This window comes from Leptidea sinapis, chromosome 22 (assembly GCF_905404315.1).
Source record: "Leptidea sinapis chromosome 22, ilLepSina1.1, whole genome shotgun sequence".
NCBI lineage: Eukaryota > Metazoa > Arthropoda > Insecta > Lepidoptera > Pieridae > Leptidea > Leptidea sinapis.
The window spans coordinates 5,217,000-5,236,791 of record NC_066286.1 but is presented as its reverse complement, the minus strand read 5'-3'; the positions used below and the strand labels follow the sequence as shown (position 1 = coordinate 5,236,791).

Sequence of the window (19,792 nt, the reverse complement as noted above, 5' to 3'; positions counted from 1 at the left end):
ATTGTTATGTGAAAAACATATTTCATAGGAAACGATTACGTATTTCAGGAATATTGTTTCGAGAATTAATTATGATTATTAATATATTACATTATAGAGCGATAAATCACTCTCACCAAATACACAGCAACCGATTGCCGCAAATTAATGAAAATTCTACGAAAATGCCAATTTATATTTAACGTTGGTAACATTGATAAAATATCTGGTCGGGTTACGTTAGGGTTGCCTTGTGTTTGCTTATAAGGATGTTTTAATACCCCTAGTTGTTGACTTGGTAAACTAACGCTTAAGCATCCTGTTAAATACTTTTAATCGTTTTCAAAACCACGTTTATTTATAAAATTCATTAATTTTACAGACTAATACAGTAAGGAGGTATAGTTAATCACGGGCTATTTACCAAATTTAAATCCTACTAGCTGATGCCCGCGACTTCGTCCGCGTAGATAAAGGGTTTTTAAAAATAATAAGCAAGTTTGGAATTGAAGATTATCTATGTCCTATTCCATTTCCGTTTCCTGTTTTCACTCCCGTTATGTCCCAACATATTATATGAATCTAATTTCAAGGAACAATTGTATGGCAAACTAAACCTACTATTGGTATAATTATAGCTCTTTGATGTGAATTTTGCCGGGATTAAATGTAGCCTATGTACTTTCGCAATCCCCCTATGAATTTCATCAAAATCTTCATCATCAATTCAGCTTCAGTATCTCCGGCGTAAAATCGTGACAAACAAACTTACATTCACATTTAAAATATTAGTAGGGATGTATAAAAACTATATTACGCTCTGCCACTGCCACTTCAGTTTCGCAATCATCTGCTATGTCAGTGACTTTGTTTCTCCTATGGATGTCCTCATTACTTGGCTCTATCATCATCAGCCGGAAGACGTCCACTGCTGGACAAAGGCCTCCCCCAAAGATTTCCACAACGATCGGTGCGCTGCCCTCATCCAACGTATTCAGGCCGATCTTGTGGGGGGCCTACCAACACTGCATCTTCCGGTGCGTGGTCCCCTTTCGAGGACTTTACTGCCCCACCGGCTACCTGTCCGTCAAACCATCTTACTTGACTTATGAGATTACTTGGCTTATGAGATTTAAATCGTATCTCTGAAAGTGACAAGCGCAATTTCAGTTCCGCAAAGATTTTTAAGTTCAGTTAAGAATCCTGAGCGCACTGCAAATTGGCAGGGTGTATCACTTACAATCACGTGAAGTTGGCTCGTTTTTTCTCATAAAGAAAACACGACGTTTACTGTGCGCCTATTTTGCGTAGTGGAGTCTGCGGTTAACCTTGACATCCCATCAATTCAATGTCATTAATCAATCCTCGAATGACCTCGGGGCTGCACTCCTGAATTCCGAACTAATTACTTTATTCTTAATTCTTGCCCTGCACTCGATGACATCTCCATATATTCAACAGCTGTTTGTTAAAATAGCAATGACCAGTTATCACTTGAGTTATTTAACGTAAGCTTCAACGTATAAGTTTCACCAGCTTACGAGAAAACCTATGAATTAGGCACATCATTGTGTGGTAGAGCCTAATCCACCTGTCCTTTTTTTTGACAATAAAGAACGAGACGAGCCGGACGTTCAGCTGATGGTAATTGTTACGCCCTGCCTAATACAGGTCAGGATTCTTGAAAACCCCAAAAATTCATATGGTAGAATTCTACTCGGCATTTACACTCTTTTGATCTTTAAGTGGAATTGTGCAGATGGGACCCGTAGCTGAGAAAAAAATGAGATCATTTTTTTACCAACGTTTCTCGCCTGCCTCACTTTTGTTGGCTTGCTCTCATTTTCAAACACCCATTCGCATGATTGCTGGTTTTTTTCGGGTTCAAAACAATAAATCCACGTTTCATCTTCTGTGACAATTTCATAAACAGCATAAGAATGTTCGTGGTCGTACTTCATTAGCATCTAATGCACCATTCCACGCGAGCTCTGCTATCAGTTCATGAGGGATCTAACGACAACAAAGTTTCCAAACTTTCAATTCGTCAACTTTCAAATCGAATTTTCTCATAGGTATTCCGCGGGTTTTCTTTAATTATCCGCTTAACAGAAGCCACATTATTTTCGTTGACGACAGTTGAAGGCCGTCCTTTACGAAATAAAGAAACCCGACCTCTCTCAACTTCAGCAAACCATCACCTCACGATGCTCAAGCAAGGTGTTTCTCTCCCAAAAGCATTTTGAAGACGAGCGGCAAAAATTATAAAAAATCATTGCTCTAAAATCTTTTCGACTTAATTCCATTTTCGTTGCGTACGTAGAAATTTGATGTGTGATAAAAAACAATTGACAAATTATTTCCCGCCCCGATTTTTTTTATTACTAAGTAGGTTGCAATGTTTCAAAAAATATATCATTTGAAATTCAAATAGTTCCGATTAGCTAGAAGCGCAAACCTTTGTGTGTGTGCCCCATGTATGGAAAAAATAGAGTTTCAATTACATGCGTTTGAATACTTTAAAACGAATTTTATATAAATGAGTATCACTCACATTAGTCAGAGAATAACCACAATCATAATATAATCCTATTACCTTGATTGAACAAAATAGATTTTCCTAGATTGCTTTACCATTAGTTGTGTATTTATAAAGCCAGTAACTAGCTGAGTAATAAAACCTTATGCTGAATGACACTAACAGGCAAAAAACTGTTCATCTTTTATATTTTATATAAATTATAACAATATGCGCTCAAATTATTGTGTATTTCTAGATAAATACCAATGCTGTTCGGAATGTGCCTTTGTTGTTAGAAGCACCGTCGATTGAAGCTTCTGCTCTACTTGGTAGAGTTGGGAAGCGAAACCTGTGGAAAATTATACCATCGTTAACAATCAGACATACCTGTTTGAAAGCGTGGATCTGAAAACGAGGCAAACTGACATCTTAGAACGAGGAAAATTCGTGCTATTTAATCACCTGAATTAATTACGTCAACTATAAAAATAAATTAAAAACAACTAAACGGTTCAAACTGGTTGCACGTGCCTCGTGCATCTAACGCGTTCGATGAAAGTACAATAGCTTACATAGTTCCTAGATAGATAAATAAATTGCCACGTGACTTCACAGACTCATTGACTAAGACCAATTTTACAACAAGGTTTAATTTTATTTTTAAATCTGTTGTAAAAATTTACAAAGGATGATATGTTGTATTGATAGTATTCATGAAAAATTGAACACTTAGTTTTTGTACAGGTCAAGTCATTCTTAGGTTCTCATTTTTCTTTTATTCTTGTTTATCGATGAAAGAGTAAAATGTTCCTGGGAATCCAGCATTTATTTATTTCACATTTTAAAAACTTTCACTCATAAAATAATTTAGTATAAGAAATTGAAGGTAAATGTAAAATATATAATGTTGTTTTTGAATATTAAGGCAAGTCACAGATGTCAGAAAATAAAATCTGTCGGGCAACTGAAAATCGTGACAGCATTGCTCTAAAATTTCTCTTATGCTGCGATAAAGAAGTTTCACTTTATATTATGTAAAAGAATAGCATATTATAATAGTATTGCTGACATTGTAAGTAAAATATCAGGTATTTGTCAGCGATCTAACGAGCCGTATCACCGACAGCTCGGCCGAGTGCGGTGCACAATTGCTCAGTGAATCAGACGAGCCAGGAATTAGCAGTTCAGTGCTCGGAGGGGATGGACGGAGGGTTGCCGCAGATGTTCTATATGGAGCTGTTGCAGTTGCCGGCTATGGTTGTAAGTTATTAGATTTAGATCATTTATATGCTTAGATAGACGGTAACAGCTGTGAAAACGTCGAAGAAAATGGGCTTAAAAGTAAACCACTATTTTGAGCCATTCACACACAAATACAAATCGCGAGTATAAGACGTAGCTTGTCACACATACTATAGTACTAAACTTTGCCTTTTTTCATCGGTTGTCTAGCAGCAAGAGACTATCTAGATAGATATATATCCAGATGTATAAATTATGTAAGGTACAGATGTTCTCCAAGAAATTGGCATTTGTGTACCAGTACTTAATTGTCGAATAGGTACTAATTACCCAATATTTATTAAATTTTATAGAAATAACTGCAAATGTATGATTACAGTGATAATGTGGATTTAACTAAATGTTTATTACAATATTATTTTGAAAAACTAGAATAAAACCAAATTATTTGTGCAAGAATTTGTGCCCCTCTCTAGGTGAAGGTGAAGGCCTCCTATAAAGAATTCCATTTATCTCTGTCTTTAGCTATTTGCAGGGGCTAGCAATTTTGTATATATCGTCTGCTTATCTTGTGTGAGGTCTACCTCTGATACGTTTTCCGTATGGACCCTTCTACTTTGTTACCCTACTGGTCCACCTCTCTTCTTGCTACATGACCTGCCCACTTCCATTTTAATTTTTCTAGCTTGGGTCAGAGCATCTTTGGCTTTGGTTAAATGCTTATCGTATTATGGCCAAATTTTTTAAATATTCCGCATGCTTCGATCCATACCACGTTGGCGGTTTTTTTTAATTTGTTTAACTTTGTTTTTAATTTTTTATGTGTACTTCCAAGTTTGGCATGCGTAGGTTAGGCGTAAACTAGAATAAAATATTTAATTTAGATCTGAATATTGATATTTTTTGAAATTTCAACATTTGTTTAAAAGAGGTGATCTTTATCATTAAAAAGAAAAATGTTAGTAAATGTGTAATTAGTAGTTGTTTTTTTTAGTTTTTTAATTAGTTTATTTAGTTTAGTAACGTTGTGCATACCTTTATTTAAGAATTATATAAATAGTAACACTTATATTTGTTTATATTATTCGTACATTATAAATAATGTATCTAGTTGGTTAGCCTGTTTAATAAATAAATAAATTCGGAGGCACAAAACAGTACTATTAAAATGGAGTCAATGTTAAATGAACTGGTATTTTTAAGGAATTGCTACACTTCACCAGTTCGAAGTTCCTTAGCACAGGATGCCGGCTAGATTATGGGTATAACTTTTTGCCGTATAGCAGTATGTGTAAGCATTATTGTGTTTCGATCTGAAGGGCGCCGTAGCTAGTGAAATTACTGAGCAAATGAGACTTGACTTCTTATGTCTACAGGTGGCGAGGGTTTTTAAAGAATCCTGAGTGGCTTTGTAATGGGCAGGGAGATTCAAATTACCATAAGATAAAGAGAAGAACTTCTTTAACGGAGATACAGCAAGATAGAAAAAGAAAACGAATTGATTGTTACTGAAACCGATTCTGATTGCCAAGTTGTCAAACACACCTCTTGGTATTAGCTCCTTAGCATTCGAAGTAACACTGATCTCTACGATATACCACTTGACTGGTGGCTGTCAAAGTGCTTTTGTGCCTGTTTGATATTCGCCATTTTGGCGCTGTTGGCCATGTAGCGAGAGTCTGCGGTACTAAAACTAGTGATGACAACCTCAGCAAACATCGATAGATGGTAGGAAATTATATATATAAAAAAATGTGTAGTTTATTGTGTTGATTCTTGAAGTATAAATAACACGGTAAACGAACGAAATTAATACAAAATGTAAAAATACTTAATAGTATTGTACGTTCCTTCGCAGCCATTTGTATTATACGTCAAAATTAGTTCTCTGGACGCTCGCGAGTGGCGCTTGAAATAGGCACAAAAAATTTGCTGTCAAACATATGGAACAGCCTGTCCAGTGGTATTTATACAGGTCGTTTATACGTTTTTACATATACAGATATACAGTTTATCGTGGCGTCAGCTCGTTTATACGCTTATATGTTCTAAGTCTACGTCATTTACTGTTTGGTGGCTGACTAGCTCAAACATAAAAAAAATATGTAATTTATAATAATAGTAATATTTGATGCTCACATGTAAACATATTATGATACTACTCGGTCTTTCTACTAGAAATATTTTTATGTTATTAAAATGAAGGACTGCAGAAATAAATACGGGGAAATCTTAAGCCTTGTTTATCGCAACCGTTGTTTTGTGTTTAGTTCATAAGAGGAATGAAGCATTCCCAGAAATTAAAATATAATAGACTGAGTGGAATAAAATTTATTCTGTTATGAAGACAACAATATTAAGCCTCATAAATATGATATGACAATTAGTATGATTGACTTTTGATAAAATATAATTAATACGACCTGCCCATTACAATGCAGTGCCTCTCAGGATTCTTGAAAAGTCCAAAAATTCTGAGTGGCACTACAATTGCGCTCGTCACCCTTAGACATAAGATGCCTAGTCTCATTTGCCTAGTAATTACAATAAATAGGTGCCGGTGTGGTTCCCATAATCTAGCTGGCATCCTGTGCAAAGGAGTCCACTGGTTAATTTAACGGAACTCATAAAAGAGTGGCTGTATGTGGTTTTATACTATGACTGAGGTAAATGTTAATTTATTTGAACAAACTAGATTTTGCTCGCGTGCTCGTCCGCGTAGAATAGTAACTTTGCATATTTTTTTATTTTTTGCGATACTATTTTTGAGAACACGCTCTATTATCTCCCAACCTCGGCAGTAACTTCCAGTCTGGCAAGACTAGATCTATATGATCTATTCACCTTGTAGTTTTCATTTCATTCATCCCTTATGTCCTTTTTCTAAAAAAATGGGAGTTAATGTCCTTTCCCAAGGTCTAGCCTATTTTGTACAAAATATTATAATCAAACTTGAATTCGGAGTTAGGGGTGAAACCGTAACTTGAATACGAATTTTCACTCCTATTTCATGCCTTCACAGGTCAAATTTTAAAATGCTACACTTATTTTATCGCAATAAAAGATAACCTTTTCCAAGATCTAGTAGTAAATTTCATCTAAATCGGTTCAGAAAAAAAATTCATAAAAGAGACGAAAGAGATATTGGAAGAACGTACTCTCGATACAATAGACATGATATTGTAATAAGTTTAAAATTTTACATTGATGACACAATTGGAAATTTTCTATGAAAATGAGACTAAAATTCCACTATAGTTGATGCTGTAACACAATATTGCATATCATACTATTTGTTCCATTATTAATTACTGAAGGTATCAGAAATTTGCTTTGCGGTCTATTGTTATTTAGGTGAGAGGCTTTGTGATAATCCACAATCGAGGTCTGTTTTGGTACAAAATTTAATGTTGATATATTTTCCCTTAAATGTATATAGGAGCTACATTGTGCTATAAAAATTACAATTTCTTTTAATAGAATTACCTTAACGTAATATTTTCTGTTAAAATTTAGGAAGGTTGGTCTTAACTCTGGAGTTTTCAACTTCCTTGTTACTTTCCGTTTTTATGAGTCACTTTATTTGTTATTAGAAGTACTACAAAATGGTAGGGTAAGGTGTACACTAGGGTGTAGGAGAATTTTAGAATTTTTTTTTTGTTTGGCTATTCTTCGTTTATATTATTACCAACACAGGTATTTTTAAAGTACTGCTACAAGTGCTGAAATAGCTTTTCTTATTCTTTCCAGTTACAAGAGCGATTACTATTCTAAGAAAATCAGTTCAAAAGAATCTGTAAGCAAGTAGTTATTTATCAGCATTATATTTGCAGATGCATGCAAATATTACATCCAACGTATCAACATTCAGCGTTGCAGATGTGGACTTGAGCTTTAGTTATTTGGTCAACCTGTATGCAGCCAACTCTAAAGGACGAAGTGACGTTGTAACTTTGCACACAACCGCTGTTAGACCACCAGACAGATTTATAGGTAAGTTATTTGAATCTTCTAGTGCCACGCCAGTTTTTACTACAGTTATAAAAAATGTCTTTATTTTTAATATTGTAGCATTCATAGATGAAATAATTTTGAAAACCAATAAAGATCATTTTAATTTTATCCAATATTAGGAAATGGAATTGATAATATAACGGAAAGATAGAGATTTCTTGAGAACGTCATTTGGTTTGAATAATATTATTTTCATCTATAAAAAAGCTTAAGATAAAACAAAATGGATATTAACGTAAGAATATATTTATGATTTTTGAACTATTTTATGTAACTTATTCTTTGGTCTAGACTCCTATAAATTTATAGTAAGAAGTAGTTAAGACTCTGTGGGTTGGCCCAATACAGATGAGATTTGGAATGAATTCTGCGGCATACAGCAGAACTTATCTGTACTTAAATTAGGATTGACAAATACTTAGTAAAAATTATAACGTTTCTTATTCCAATTTATAATAAGGCTATTGCCCTTACTATAATTTAATAGAATTTCGTTTGAATCAATTTTGAGAATACAAATGCCTTTATGTTGTTTATAAAACTTTTATTACGATCGATACTAAAGTATGTAAGTATTTTAAATCTCAGGATTTTATAAATGGATTTGAAAAATTAAATGAATTTCAGTTACCCCATTATTTGACGTTTGGAGCTGAACTGACATTTAGGAGTAATAATAAAATAAATTATTGTGGCACTAAAATACATATTCAAAATTGTACTAAAAATAATTGTCTTACTAGCATCTGCCTGAGATTTCATCTGCGTACTATTAGTACGGGTAGCTTAATTTTTCATCCGCGAAAATCCAGTGCAATTTTCCTTGTAATGAAATTCAACCACTCGGCCCTCATTTGCCCATAAAAGTGTTTTTGTCTATATAATTCCATAAATCATTTATGCGAAGCATAGCCCTCTCCGGCTTTCCATGTTCAGAATATTGGCTTCTCTAATATACAGACTAGCATACTTTCTGTACGGAATATTCCAACGAAACCGGAATGAATGTGAAATGCGTGAAAATATATCAGCAGCATCGCTATCATTTTTATTTACAGTAAGAATACTCATTATCATTCAAGTAATCAAATACCCCAGTTAAAATTCGAAACGCACGCCACGTCATTATGTGGCTGTACTGAGACCGTTGACGCATAATATATGCTGCAATTAATGACTTCGGTTTAACATAAAATACGATCGGTATGAAAAAAATTACAATTTTTTATATTAGCCTAATGAAATACAAACTTTTATTATGATAAATTAGATGTTATGTACAAGACTTTACTATATTGACGTAGTTAAAATAGGACTATGGTTGACCTGTAACAATTATATTACATACCGTAATGTCTACATTTGTAGTAACTTGTAGTTTTAGAAAGAAAGAATAGAAAGAGCACTTTTATGGACAGTTATATCATCATCATGATGTCAACCGGAAAAGTCCACTGCTGGACAGAAGCCTCCCCCAATTTTATTCACGATTGTTGGTCTCGCGCTACCCTCATCCAACGTATTGCGGCGATCTTTACCAGATCATTGGTCCATGTTGTGGGGGGCCTATCAACATTGACTCTTTATTTCTTTTTTTTTATGGAAAAGGAGGAAAAACGAGCGTACGGGTCATCTGTTGTTAAGTGATCACCACCACCCACGTTCTATTGCAACACCAGAGGAATCACAGGAGCGTTGCCGGCCTTTAAAGAAGGTACGAAGTGTACGCGCTTTATTTGACCCATTTGGTCCCGGAAAATCCGCACAAGGAAGCTCCTTACTTTACTTTACATTTTCTTTCCATTTCTTTAGTTGAATATTAATTATATGCAGTAATATTATAACTGTTTTTGTACCGACTGTGTAACTGTAAATGATAACTTACTAACTAAATACACTCATAAAAATTAGAATAAGTTATAAAAATACTGTAACCATAAACCCCTTTTGAGATATAACCTTATAAATTATTTTTTATTCTTGTTTATAAATTTTCGTCATATTGCGATGTTGGAGTAAGTCTTAAACAACGCCAGTGTTCCAAGTTAAGGAGTTGAAATAATAACAGCAAATTTACTTGTGATGAAAATACTTGTGTGTAGGTGGTGGTATCCCAGGGGCAATAACGCCGATGATGGTGCTGATAGTGGGCACGTCAGCATTACTGAGTGCGGTCGTGTGCGCGATCACCGGTGTATTGTACAGGAGACATACAAGTCAGCATCGGAAACACCAACCCTCCACGTAAGGTTTTGTACAATGTTCAATAGTATTCTTAACAAAAAGTTTAGGTACCTACATGATCACTTCCTGGTTCGCCTCCCGTTTGTCAAGACTCTCCGTTCAGAAAAACGCATGCACATAATATTCTAAGTATTTTTTGAAGTTCGCAAAAGTATGGTTCTATTCTAAGAAAATATAAAGCAAAGGTTGTATACCAGATAATTATATTAACTGATCTGGCCATTTAAATTTTTCAATGAACTCCTTTTACACGACTGACAATGAAGAAAGAACGACAGAGATTGTGACGTAACGAAAGGTTTTGTGCGATACGTCGATTCGATGATCAAACGCTCGAGCTGGCTGCATTACGTTACATTATACATTTCTTAGCATTTTATATGAAAACTCTGGACCTTTTTTCAAAATAAAATCTGTAATAAGTCTAGTTAACCAGCTAACGTCAGGGTATCGAATTAGCGTAACGGTGTACGCGTGCATTGTAAAAATGCAGTCTGATATTTTTTCCCAAACGTGCGTTACCGGGACCCCATCGGTGTGAAAGAGCTGAGTGGCAGATTGAACAAGTGAATAGATGCTGACGCTGAACTTCGATTGTCTATAATTTAATATTTTTATAATTCACTTTCGCTCCAGTCTTGTTATAAGTAACACGTCATATTTTAATATCATTGTAATTAGTTTTGTGTAATAAATAATAATTTTTTAAAAAGACCTTTTATGATCGTCCGAACATAACTGGCGCAGTCGGTAGGATCGCGGCACTTTCAAAATCAAGTGAACGGTTCTAATCGTAATAACCGCGATCGGGATATAAGAACCTAAAAGGACGATTAACGGGAATTTCGGAAAATTGAAAATCCTGTTCTGGGGCAAAGTCCGGCGGGAGATGCAGAGATTTCGGTAAGTACTCTTTTACTTCCAAGTTCCTTTGCTCTATTTCCTGTCGTAAATTTTTTTTTTTTAGATATTATTTTAATCATTACTTCAAATTGGAAAATAATTTGAATTTTATATGAACATATATTTTATTGTGTGTTGTCGTTAGGCTAAAATCGCCACGGATTTCACACGGATATAGGATACTTCGTAGAATTATTGCATTGTTAAGTAAGGCTAGGGTACAGTGAAAGCTATAATGTCTCTTAAAGATTGCGATAGTGTTATTAAGACTATGGGTGATTTAATTCCGAGATATAACGGTAACCCCAAAACATTAAATTATTATATACGAGAAGTAGAGAGCGTTATTAGTTTAATAGAGCCTGGCTGGCAAGCGCACCCCGTGTTAATAAGTTTAATTAAGAGTAGGCTTAGTGGCGCAGCTATAGATGCTATAGCGTACGAAAACTCACTGGACTCGTGGCCGGAGGTTAAACATGCGTTATTAAGACGTTTAGGAGAAACGAGAAACGAGATCCAAGTAATGCAGGAACTTACTCGAATGCGTCGCCTTAAATCGGAGGACGCCGAAACATTTGGAAAACGACTTAGGGACATATTAGATACATTATTTACAGTCGGAAAACATACCGATAAAAGTTATTATGAAAGTATGGTAATAGAACATTATATAAGTCAGTTAGAATTTAACGTAGGAATAGGTGTTAGGATTATGAAACCCACGTCGTTAGAGCTTACGATTGTTGCGGCTAGACAGGAGGAAGCTAAACTAATTTATTATAGGCAAGCAAATCCTGGTACAAATACTGCATCTACTTCGCAAATAAGACAGAAAACAGATCATTCTAGATTATTCCCACAAAATAATTATTTGCGTTCTATTGATAATAACCCTCCACGATTATTCAATCCTAATTTTGTACCCCAACAAAATAATATGAATTCACAACAACGACAGCAGTGGATACAGTCCAGCCTGCCTTGGAAGAATTCTCACCAAGGTCACAAGACTTCAGGTAATGTACGTAATAATTTTGGACATCAACCTAATATGCCTCAACAAAATATAAATCCGACTCAAAAAGTATCAGATGTAAGTATGAGGTCCGTCAATAAGCCAGAGAAGCCACAATTTGCTTTCGAAGAGTTGTTCTACACCCCGAACGACTACTATCAGGTAAGTAACCCAATTGATTATGATCACCACCAGTATTTTGAGGAGCAGCCACCTTCTGAAGAAATTCATGAACAAATTATTGGGGAAAATCAGGCAATTACCTCATGTGATGAACTGGATTTTCGGGATGGCAACAACACAGACAACCAGAGCTAGTAAAACTGAATCATCACTATAAAGATCATTTGCCCTACATCGAGATACCTGAATATAAAGGTAAGTTTTTAATAGATACAGGAGCCTCGCGATCGATGATATCACCCGACGCTATAATCGGTACAATTTTTGAACATTGTATAGATTATGAACCTTTTGAAGTTAAAACTGCGCATGGTGTTACTAGACATGACTTAGTAGCTCACCTTCCATTACCACCGGTTTTTAATAATGAATTATTCCACAAATTTCTAATCTTTGACTTTGATCCTAAATATAAAGGCCTAATAGGGCTAGATTTGCTTAAGGTCTTATGCAGTAATATAGATATAAAAGATAAAGTATTATGTACGTCAAGCGCAACTATACCTATTAATTTCGATTACCCAAAAAGAAATATTAGCATTGAACCAAGATGTCAAAAATTAATAAAGGTTAAAACAAATTATGTAGACGGCCAATATTTGCACGAAGATTACTTTTGGAATAATGGTGTAATTTCGCCTGCTGCAATTATTAAAGTAGAGAATGGTTATTTTCGGACGTCTGTACTAAATTTCAATACTGAAAAAGGGTTTATAAAATCAACAGCTCCGTTCGTGTTAGAGCCTTATTAATAATAATAGTACGGAAACTTCTTGTGAGCTTCATTCAATTACTACTAGATCAGAGATAGATAGAGAACTTTGCAAAAACTTAGAGAAAATTAGAACACATCACATGAACGAAGAGGAAAAGCGAGAAATATCACGTTTATGTTATCAGTACAGGGAATTATTTCACTCTGAAAATATTCCATTAACATTTAACCATTCAGTGAAGCATAAACTTAGGCTTACGGATGAAACACCTGTATATGTTAGAAGTTATAGGCAGTCTCCGCAATAACGCCAAGAGATTCGTAATCAAATAGATAATCTCCTTAAACAAGGAATAATTAGAGAAAGCATTTCTCCATGGTCATGTCCTGTGCATATTGTACCAAAAAAACCAGATGCATCAGGAAAAATAAAATGGAGGCTTGTAATAGATTATAGAAGACTCAATGACCGTATAATTGAAGATAAATATCCACTTCCAAATATTTATGATATTTTAGATAGGGTAGGTAGAGCACAATATTTCACAACGCTTGATTTAGCTAGCGGATACCATCAGGTGGAAATGGACCCGAGTGACGTAGAAAAAACAGCATTTTCAACAGAAAGAGGTCATTATGAGTTCCTTAGGATGCCATTCGGTTTAAAGAATGCGCCTAGTACTTTTCAGCGTCTTATGGACCATATTTTACGAGGTGTAGAAAATGTATTTACTTACCTCGATGACGTACTTATAATTTCTACATCATTACAAGAACACATACATAAGCTAACACAGGTTTTTGAACGTTTAAAAATGCATAATCTCAAGATACAGCTAGATAAGTCAGAGTTTCTCCAAAAACAAGTGACATTTTTAGGCCATGAACTTACAGACCAAGGCTTAAAGCCAAATAGGGACAAAATTAAAGCAGTGCTAGACTTTCCACTTCCAAAAACGCAGAAGGAAGTCAAATGTTTTCTAGGTTTGGTAGTATCCAATACTATCGAAAATTTATAAAAGACTTTGCAAAACTCACGAAACCTATGACCATATGTCTCAAGAAAAATCATTTAGTCATTCATTCACCTGAGTTCATCGATGCGTTTAACAAATGTAAACAAATATTAACAAATGCACCTCTATTACAATATCCAAATTTTGATGAACCATTTATCCTTACGACAGATGCATCAGAAGTAGCAATTGGTGCAGTACTGTCCCAAGGACGTGTGGGTTCAGATAAACCAGTCGCGTACGCGTCTAGAACTCTATCTGAAACGGAAAATAGATATTCTACCATAGAGAAAGAGCTGTTAGCGATCATATGGGCAGTAAAATATTTTAGGCCGTATTTGTATGGTAGGAAGTTTACCATATACACCGACCACCGTCCGTTAACTTGGCTAATGTCACTTAAAGATCCAAACTCAAAATTAACACGCTGGCGCTTAAAGTTGGCAGAATATAATTATCAAGTAGTTTACAAGAAGGGTCGGCAAAACACTAACGCAGACGCATTGTCAAGGGCAAAAATTTTTCATAATAGTATAGATTCGTTAGCAGTCAACTTCGATGATAATGATGATGATGAAATAATAAATAGAATATTTGAATATGCACGTAGGGAACAGGCAGGCGAACTGCAAACGGACAACCTTGAAGTAAACGAAAACGTCACACCATCAATTATAGTCACAGAAGGAGATAATATAACGGTAGCAAATGACCCTGAACAACTCGTATCCACTAATCACACACAGCCAGATAATGAGAACAGTGGTATACCTATAATATCTGACGCTATAGATAGACAACAAAAACAATTTCATATTAGGTCGACCCCAGGATCAACTTACCGCATAGAAAATAGGTCAACAAGCTCTAGGCAAGTAATTAAAGATGTGTTTATCCCTGTAAATAATACAGAAGAGGAAATAATTAAATTCTTAAAGGAACATACTGTAGCAGATCGAGTATTTCACTGTTTTTTTCATAATGAAGAGTTATACCTTGCATTTTCACGTGTGTATACAACAGTATTTAACGACAGAGGTCCAAAATTATTTAAGTGCACATCACGGGTAACCTTAGTGGAAAATAAAACTGAACAGGAGGATTTAATAAAACAACATCATATAGGAAAAACAATTCATAGGGGAATACAAGAGACATATAAACAACTCCGTAGAAAATATCATTGGCAAAATATGTTACTTAGCATTCAAAAATACATCAATCAATGCGATGTTTGTTTGCGAGCTAAATATGAAAGAAACCCACTGAGACCACCTTTGGCTTTAACGGACACGCCTACAAAACCTATGGAGCATCTCTTCATGGACTTATACTCCACAGGTGGGGCAACTTTTTTTAACAGTTATAGATAATTTCTCAAAATTTGCACAAGCCATCAACCTAACTGCATCAAGTAGCGTTCAAGTAGCAGATGCACTATTACAAATATTTTCTGTTTTCGGTTTACCCATGAAAATCACTACAGATTCGGATTCGAAATTTGAAAATGATTTAATAAAAGAGATCTTTGCATTACATGATATTAACATACATTTCACAACCCCTTACAACCCTAACTCAAATTCTCCCATAGAACGATTCCATTCCACTATTGCTGAAATAATAAGAATTCAGAGAATGACAAATAAAAACAATCCTATGCCTTTATTAATGAAGTATGCACTTATCGCCTATAATAATTCAATTCACTCCAGTACTGGGTATACACCACATGAATTAATGTTTGGACATACAGCATCTAGGAATCCACTTGAACTGTATTACCCGAAGGAATTCTATCAAAATTATGTTCTAAAACATAAAAATAACGCAGAAGCTGTACAAGAGTGCGTTACAGCATACATGTCTAAAAATAAGGAGCAGATAATTAGCAAGAGGAACCAGGCAGCACAAGAAGCGGCTTTCAAGGTAGGTGAAACTGTTTACAAACAGGTGGCAAAAACGGCGCGAGACGACAAAACAAAACCTACTTATAAAGGTCCGTATAAAATAATTCACTTGCATCCTAATAATATAGCCGAAATTATTGGTAGTCATCCGAATGCCAAATCGATAAGAGTTCATTACAAGCTGCTCAGACGGCCGCATCTTGTTACAGGATCTTCATCTCAAGAGCCTTCATGCTCTACGCAGGAGCCCTCGTGCTCTACGCATCAGCTGACGTAGTTATAGACTCAATAGATAATACAAATGGCATTGTACTTATTAAAGAAGGGCAAGTATTTAAGCAGATCGATTCCTTCAGCCGAGTATGTGTATACAATATTACAGCACTTCAATCTTCGTCACTGAAATTACTTTCACTTTTTATGATAACAAAGTCTTTAGAAGTAAATACAGTATCCGGAGATTCGCATAAAACATACAAAGATCAGTTAAATTACACTTTTACTTTGGTAGATAAGAAACTTAGCTTATTTAGATCTTATTCTAATAATTATAGAGTTAAGCGAGGATTAGTAAACGGGCTTGGCTCAATAGTCAAAGCAATAACTGGAAATTTGGACAATAATGACGCAGAAAAAATAGAACAAGAAATTAGTTCTATACAGAATACCGTTAATAATATTAAAAACAAGCAACAAAAATCATTTTTTTTGGCTGAAAATACTATTAAAGAATTTACCTCAGAATTAGAAAAGATTAATAAGAATCAGAATAAACTAGCCTCGATAGTTAATAATGTTTCTAATAGTTCTAATTTAGTTTATAATCAATTACATTTTCTAGATATATACGTCCAATTAAGTTTTAGTTTACAATTAATTTTAAATAAGCTAATGATATTAGAAAATGCAATTACGTTTGCCCGAATGGAAGTCATGCATCCTAGTATAATTAATCCTCATAATTTAATTAATGAATTACTAAGTATCAAGAAAAACTATTTTCTCAACCCAATCTCGGAAATAGGTATACGTACAATAGATGATATAGAGAAATATGTGGTGGTTAAAGCTTATAAAACAATGCACACACTAAATTTTATATTAGAAATCCCCTCGGTTGACCTCCAGATTTATGACCTTGTTCACCTGTACTCCATCCCCGATAAACAAAACCTTACGATAATCCCAAAATCCAAATACCTTGCACTTGGAAGTGAGGGGTACGCTTACCTTGATGACGGATGCCGGCATATCTCCGAGACTACACTTCTATGCAGCCAACTAAATGAATTGTCTATAAAGAAAAATGAAGACTGCATCATCGCACTGGTGCAACACAAACCTGCCAGTTGCACACTAGCTAAAATGGTTTTGCGTAGTGGGAAAATTCAGAAGATCAACGACAACAGCTGGATTGTTATTCCAACAACGGGAGAGCTAGTGAGGAAAATGTGTGTTGGAAGGACTCATTACGAAAAAATAAAGGGACCCCAAATCATTACTATTTCAGAAGGATGCGTGATTCAAATAATGAATAGAACACTTCAAGCTCATAGAAAATTTTTAAATATGAATGAAATTATACCATTGCCACATCAACAAGACTATTCATATAAGTCACCAGCTGATTTCACTTTGCATATCGAGGATATATCATTAGACAACATCCGTGGTCTTATTAACCAGGCACGTGAGGTGGAAGATCCAGATGAAGTTAATCTGCCCCTCATCATGGCGACTCCGAGTTGGACTACAGTAATATTATACTTCATAGGCTTCGTGATAATATCCAAAAAGATCTATCAATGGCTTAAGAGCAAGCGGATGAAGCCTAACCCAAGAGCCAGTGAAGAAGCCAGCGAGGACGCTGGAGGAAGCTGCAAGTTACGCTTCCATCTTGAAGGGGGAGGCGTTACCGGGGCCCCATCGGTGTGAAAGAGCTGAGTGGCAGATTGAACAAGTGAATAGATGCTGACGCTGAACTTCGATTGTCTATAATTTAATATTTTTATAATTCACTTTCGCTCCAGTCTTGTTATAAGTAACACGTCTATTTTAATATCATTGTAATTAGTTTTGTGTAATAAATAATAATTTTTTAAAAAGACCTTTTATGATCGTCCGAACATAACTCGTGCCAAATTAAAATTTAAATCATTTAGAATATTTGATAATATTATGAATACGACATTAATTGATTTTGATCAACAGTAATGAACTCTACATGGATGGCAGTGTCGAGTCGATGCAGAAACGCGAGAATCTGAGCACTTATGCTGTATCGCCCAAGATAGACTACAACAGTCAGTTTGAACTGAAGGCGGAGCCGGGAGAAGAGGAACCAGACATTATTCTAACAAGTATAACTAGATTAAAGTGACATTGGCACCGAATTTCTTCCAATTTATTTAAGTGAAATTTCTAATGCGACTTCCAACGAGCGTGCGTTAAACGTTGAACGCTACTGGGATTATTATTATTATTACTATTTGCTAAACTATTTAACAAAAATAAATATTAAGTAGCCTAACAATATGGAAACAAAAACTTAAAGCGCGTTTCAGAGTCCATACATACTGGTGCTAGCATCTTTCGGCAAACGATGTGGACATACATCGTGCCGATATTGACTCTACGCAATCTATCTCGAATAACGATAATCGCAAGTAGTACTTATTAACGCACCATTATTTTATTTATTGAAGTGAAAACTTCCTTAGCATCGTTGTGATTCGAAAGTCGATGAAACGATATAACGACAGTTAAAACAGCAGACAAACAAATTCATAACATGAGAGATAATGAGATAGGAAGCATTATACCGTGTTTTGGTACCAGGCGATCATAGTTGAAGAAGAGATTGTCTTATGTATGACGGGAGTATACTTTAATATATGCGCTATACGCTATGCGCACGAGGTTTAACTACATAGACACCAGGAGAACATAATATATATATATTAGTGGTGATAGTAATATCTTTCATAGCGGTTGAAATCATGTGTCATTCTAGCAACACGTACCAGGACTTCATATGCAGCTTGGGGGTTCATGCACAATGCAGATGCAATGCAAACATTTGTATTTTGTACGCATGCAATTTTTTTTAGTTGAATATTTCTTTATATTTACTTTATATTAGTAACAATATCTTCTTCGACAGTGCTCTCATAAAAAGGTTACAAATAGGTTAAAGGTATGATTTAAATATAAAATACACCAGCGTTTTACAAAAACTATTTCAAACTTGATATTTATTTGTTTCTGTTCGAATATTGAATATTTGACTGAAAGCTGTAATGGCTAGTTACAATTTACATACAGGCAATGTGTCGTCCTAATATTTTCTTTATAAAGCAGTCAAAAATGCAATATAATACAAAATATAAAGCTCTCTGACTTCCATTTGTAAATTTGATTTTACAAATAAGTTGAATGTACTATGTATCAGTTTATTAAGACTTGACTTAGTCCGGTGCCCAACAAATTGCTCCTTTATAGGAATCGCAAACTTGCTTCGTTGAGTGAATAAGGTAAATAATAATAATAGCAAAATTTTATTCTGCTAATTTAACATGTATTTTTATACTCTGTTTTCTCAGATAAGAAGTTAGAAGTGGAGTACAATAAAACGTTAATAACTGAAGCTGATGCTCTGAGTTCCTTCGATGATCGAGCGCACAGTTTAACCAATAATTATGTGAGTATAAAAAAAATTTTTGACAAAAAACAACCGACTTCAAAAACACTATTCCAAAACAATATATGCACTAAAAAGTTTAAAAATAATTGCGTATTTATATACAATCTAATTCTAGTTACGATTATTGTAATTCTTGGAATCGTTGTCCGTCCGCCGCGACCCGCTCTCGCCTATCACGTCCTCACTACTCAAGCACATCTCACCTATAACTATGTATGTAGTTACAAGCCTATCTTGTATGACATGTCGGTGTCATCCTAGATAGGCTTGTAACTACACGTGTCACGTGTTCCTTAAAGCGCGGCAACGCTCTTGTGACTTAACTGGTAATTGAGTGAATATGAGCG

General features: G+C 34.9%; 1 protein-coding gene across 1 annotated transcript in view; it reads left to right on the top strand.

Moving 5' to 3' along the window:
• Positions 1 to 19,792, top strand: part of LOC126970950 (nephrin-like) — a 122,090-nt gene that overhangs the window by 101,558 nt on the left and 740 nt on the right. The window contains exons 12-16 of the mRNA XM_050817096.1: positions 3,627 to 3,760; positions 7,576 to 7,735; positions 9,859 to 10,000; positions 17,954 to 18,102; positions 19,345 to 19,442. Coding sequence (XP_050673053.1) covers positions 3,627 to 3,760; positions 7,576 to 7,735; positions 9,859 to 10,000; positions 17,954 to 18,102; positions 19,345 to 19,442 — 683 coding nt within the window. The remainder of the gene's footprint in view (positions 1 to 3,626; positions 3,761 to 7,575; positions 7,736 to 9,858; positions 10,001 to 17,953; positions 18,103 to 19,344; positions 19,443 to 19,792) is intronic.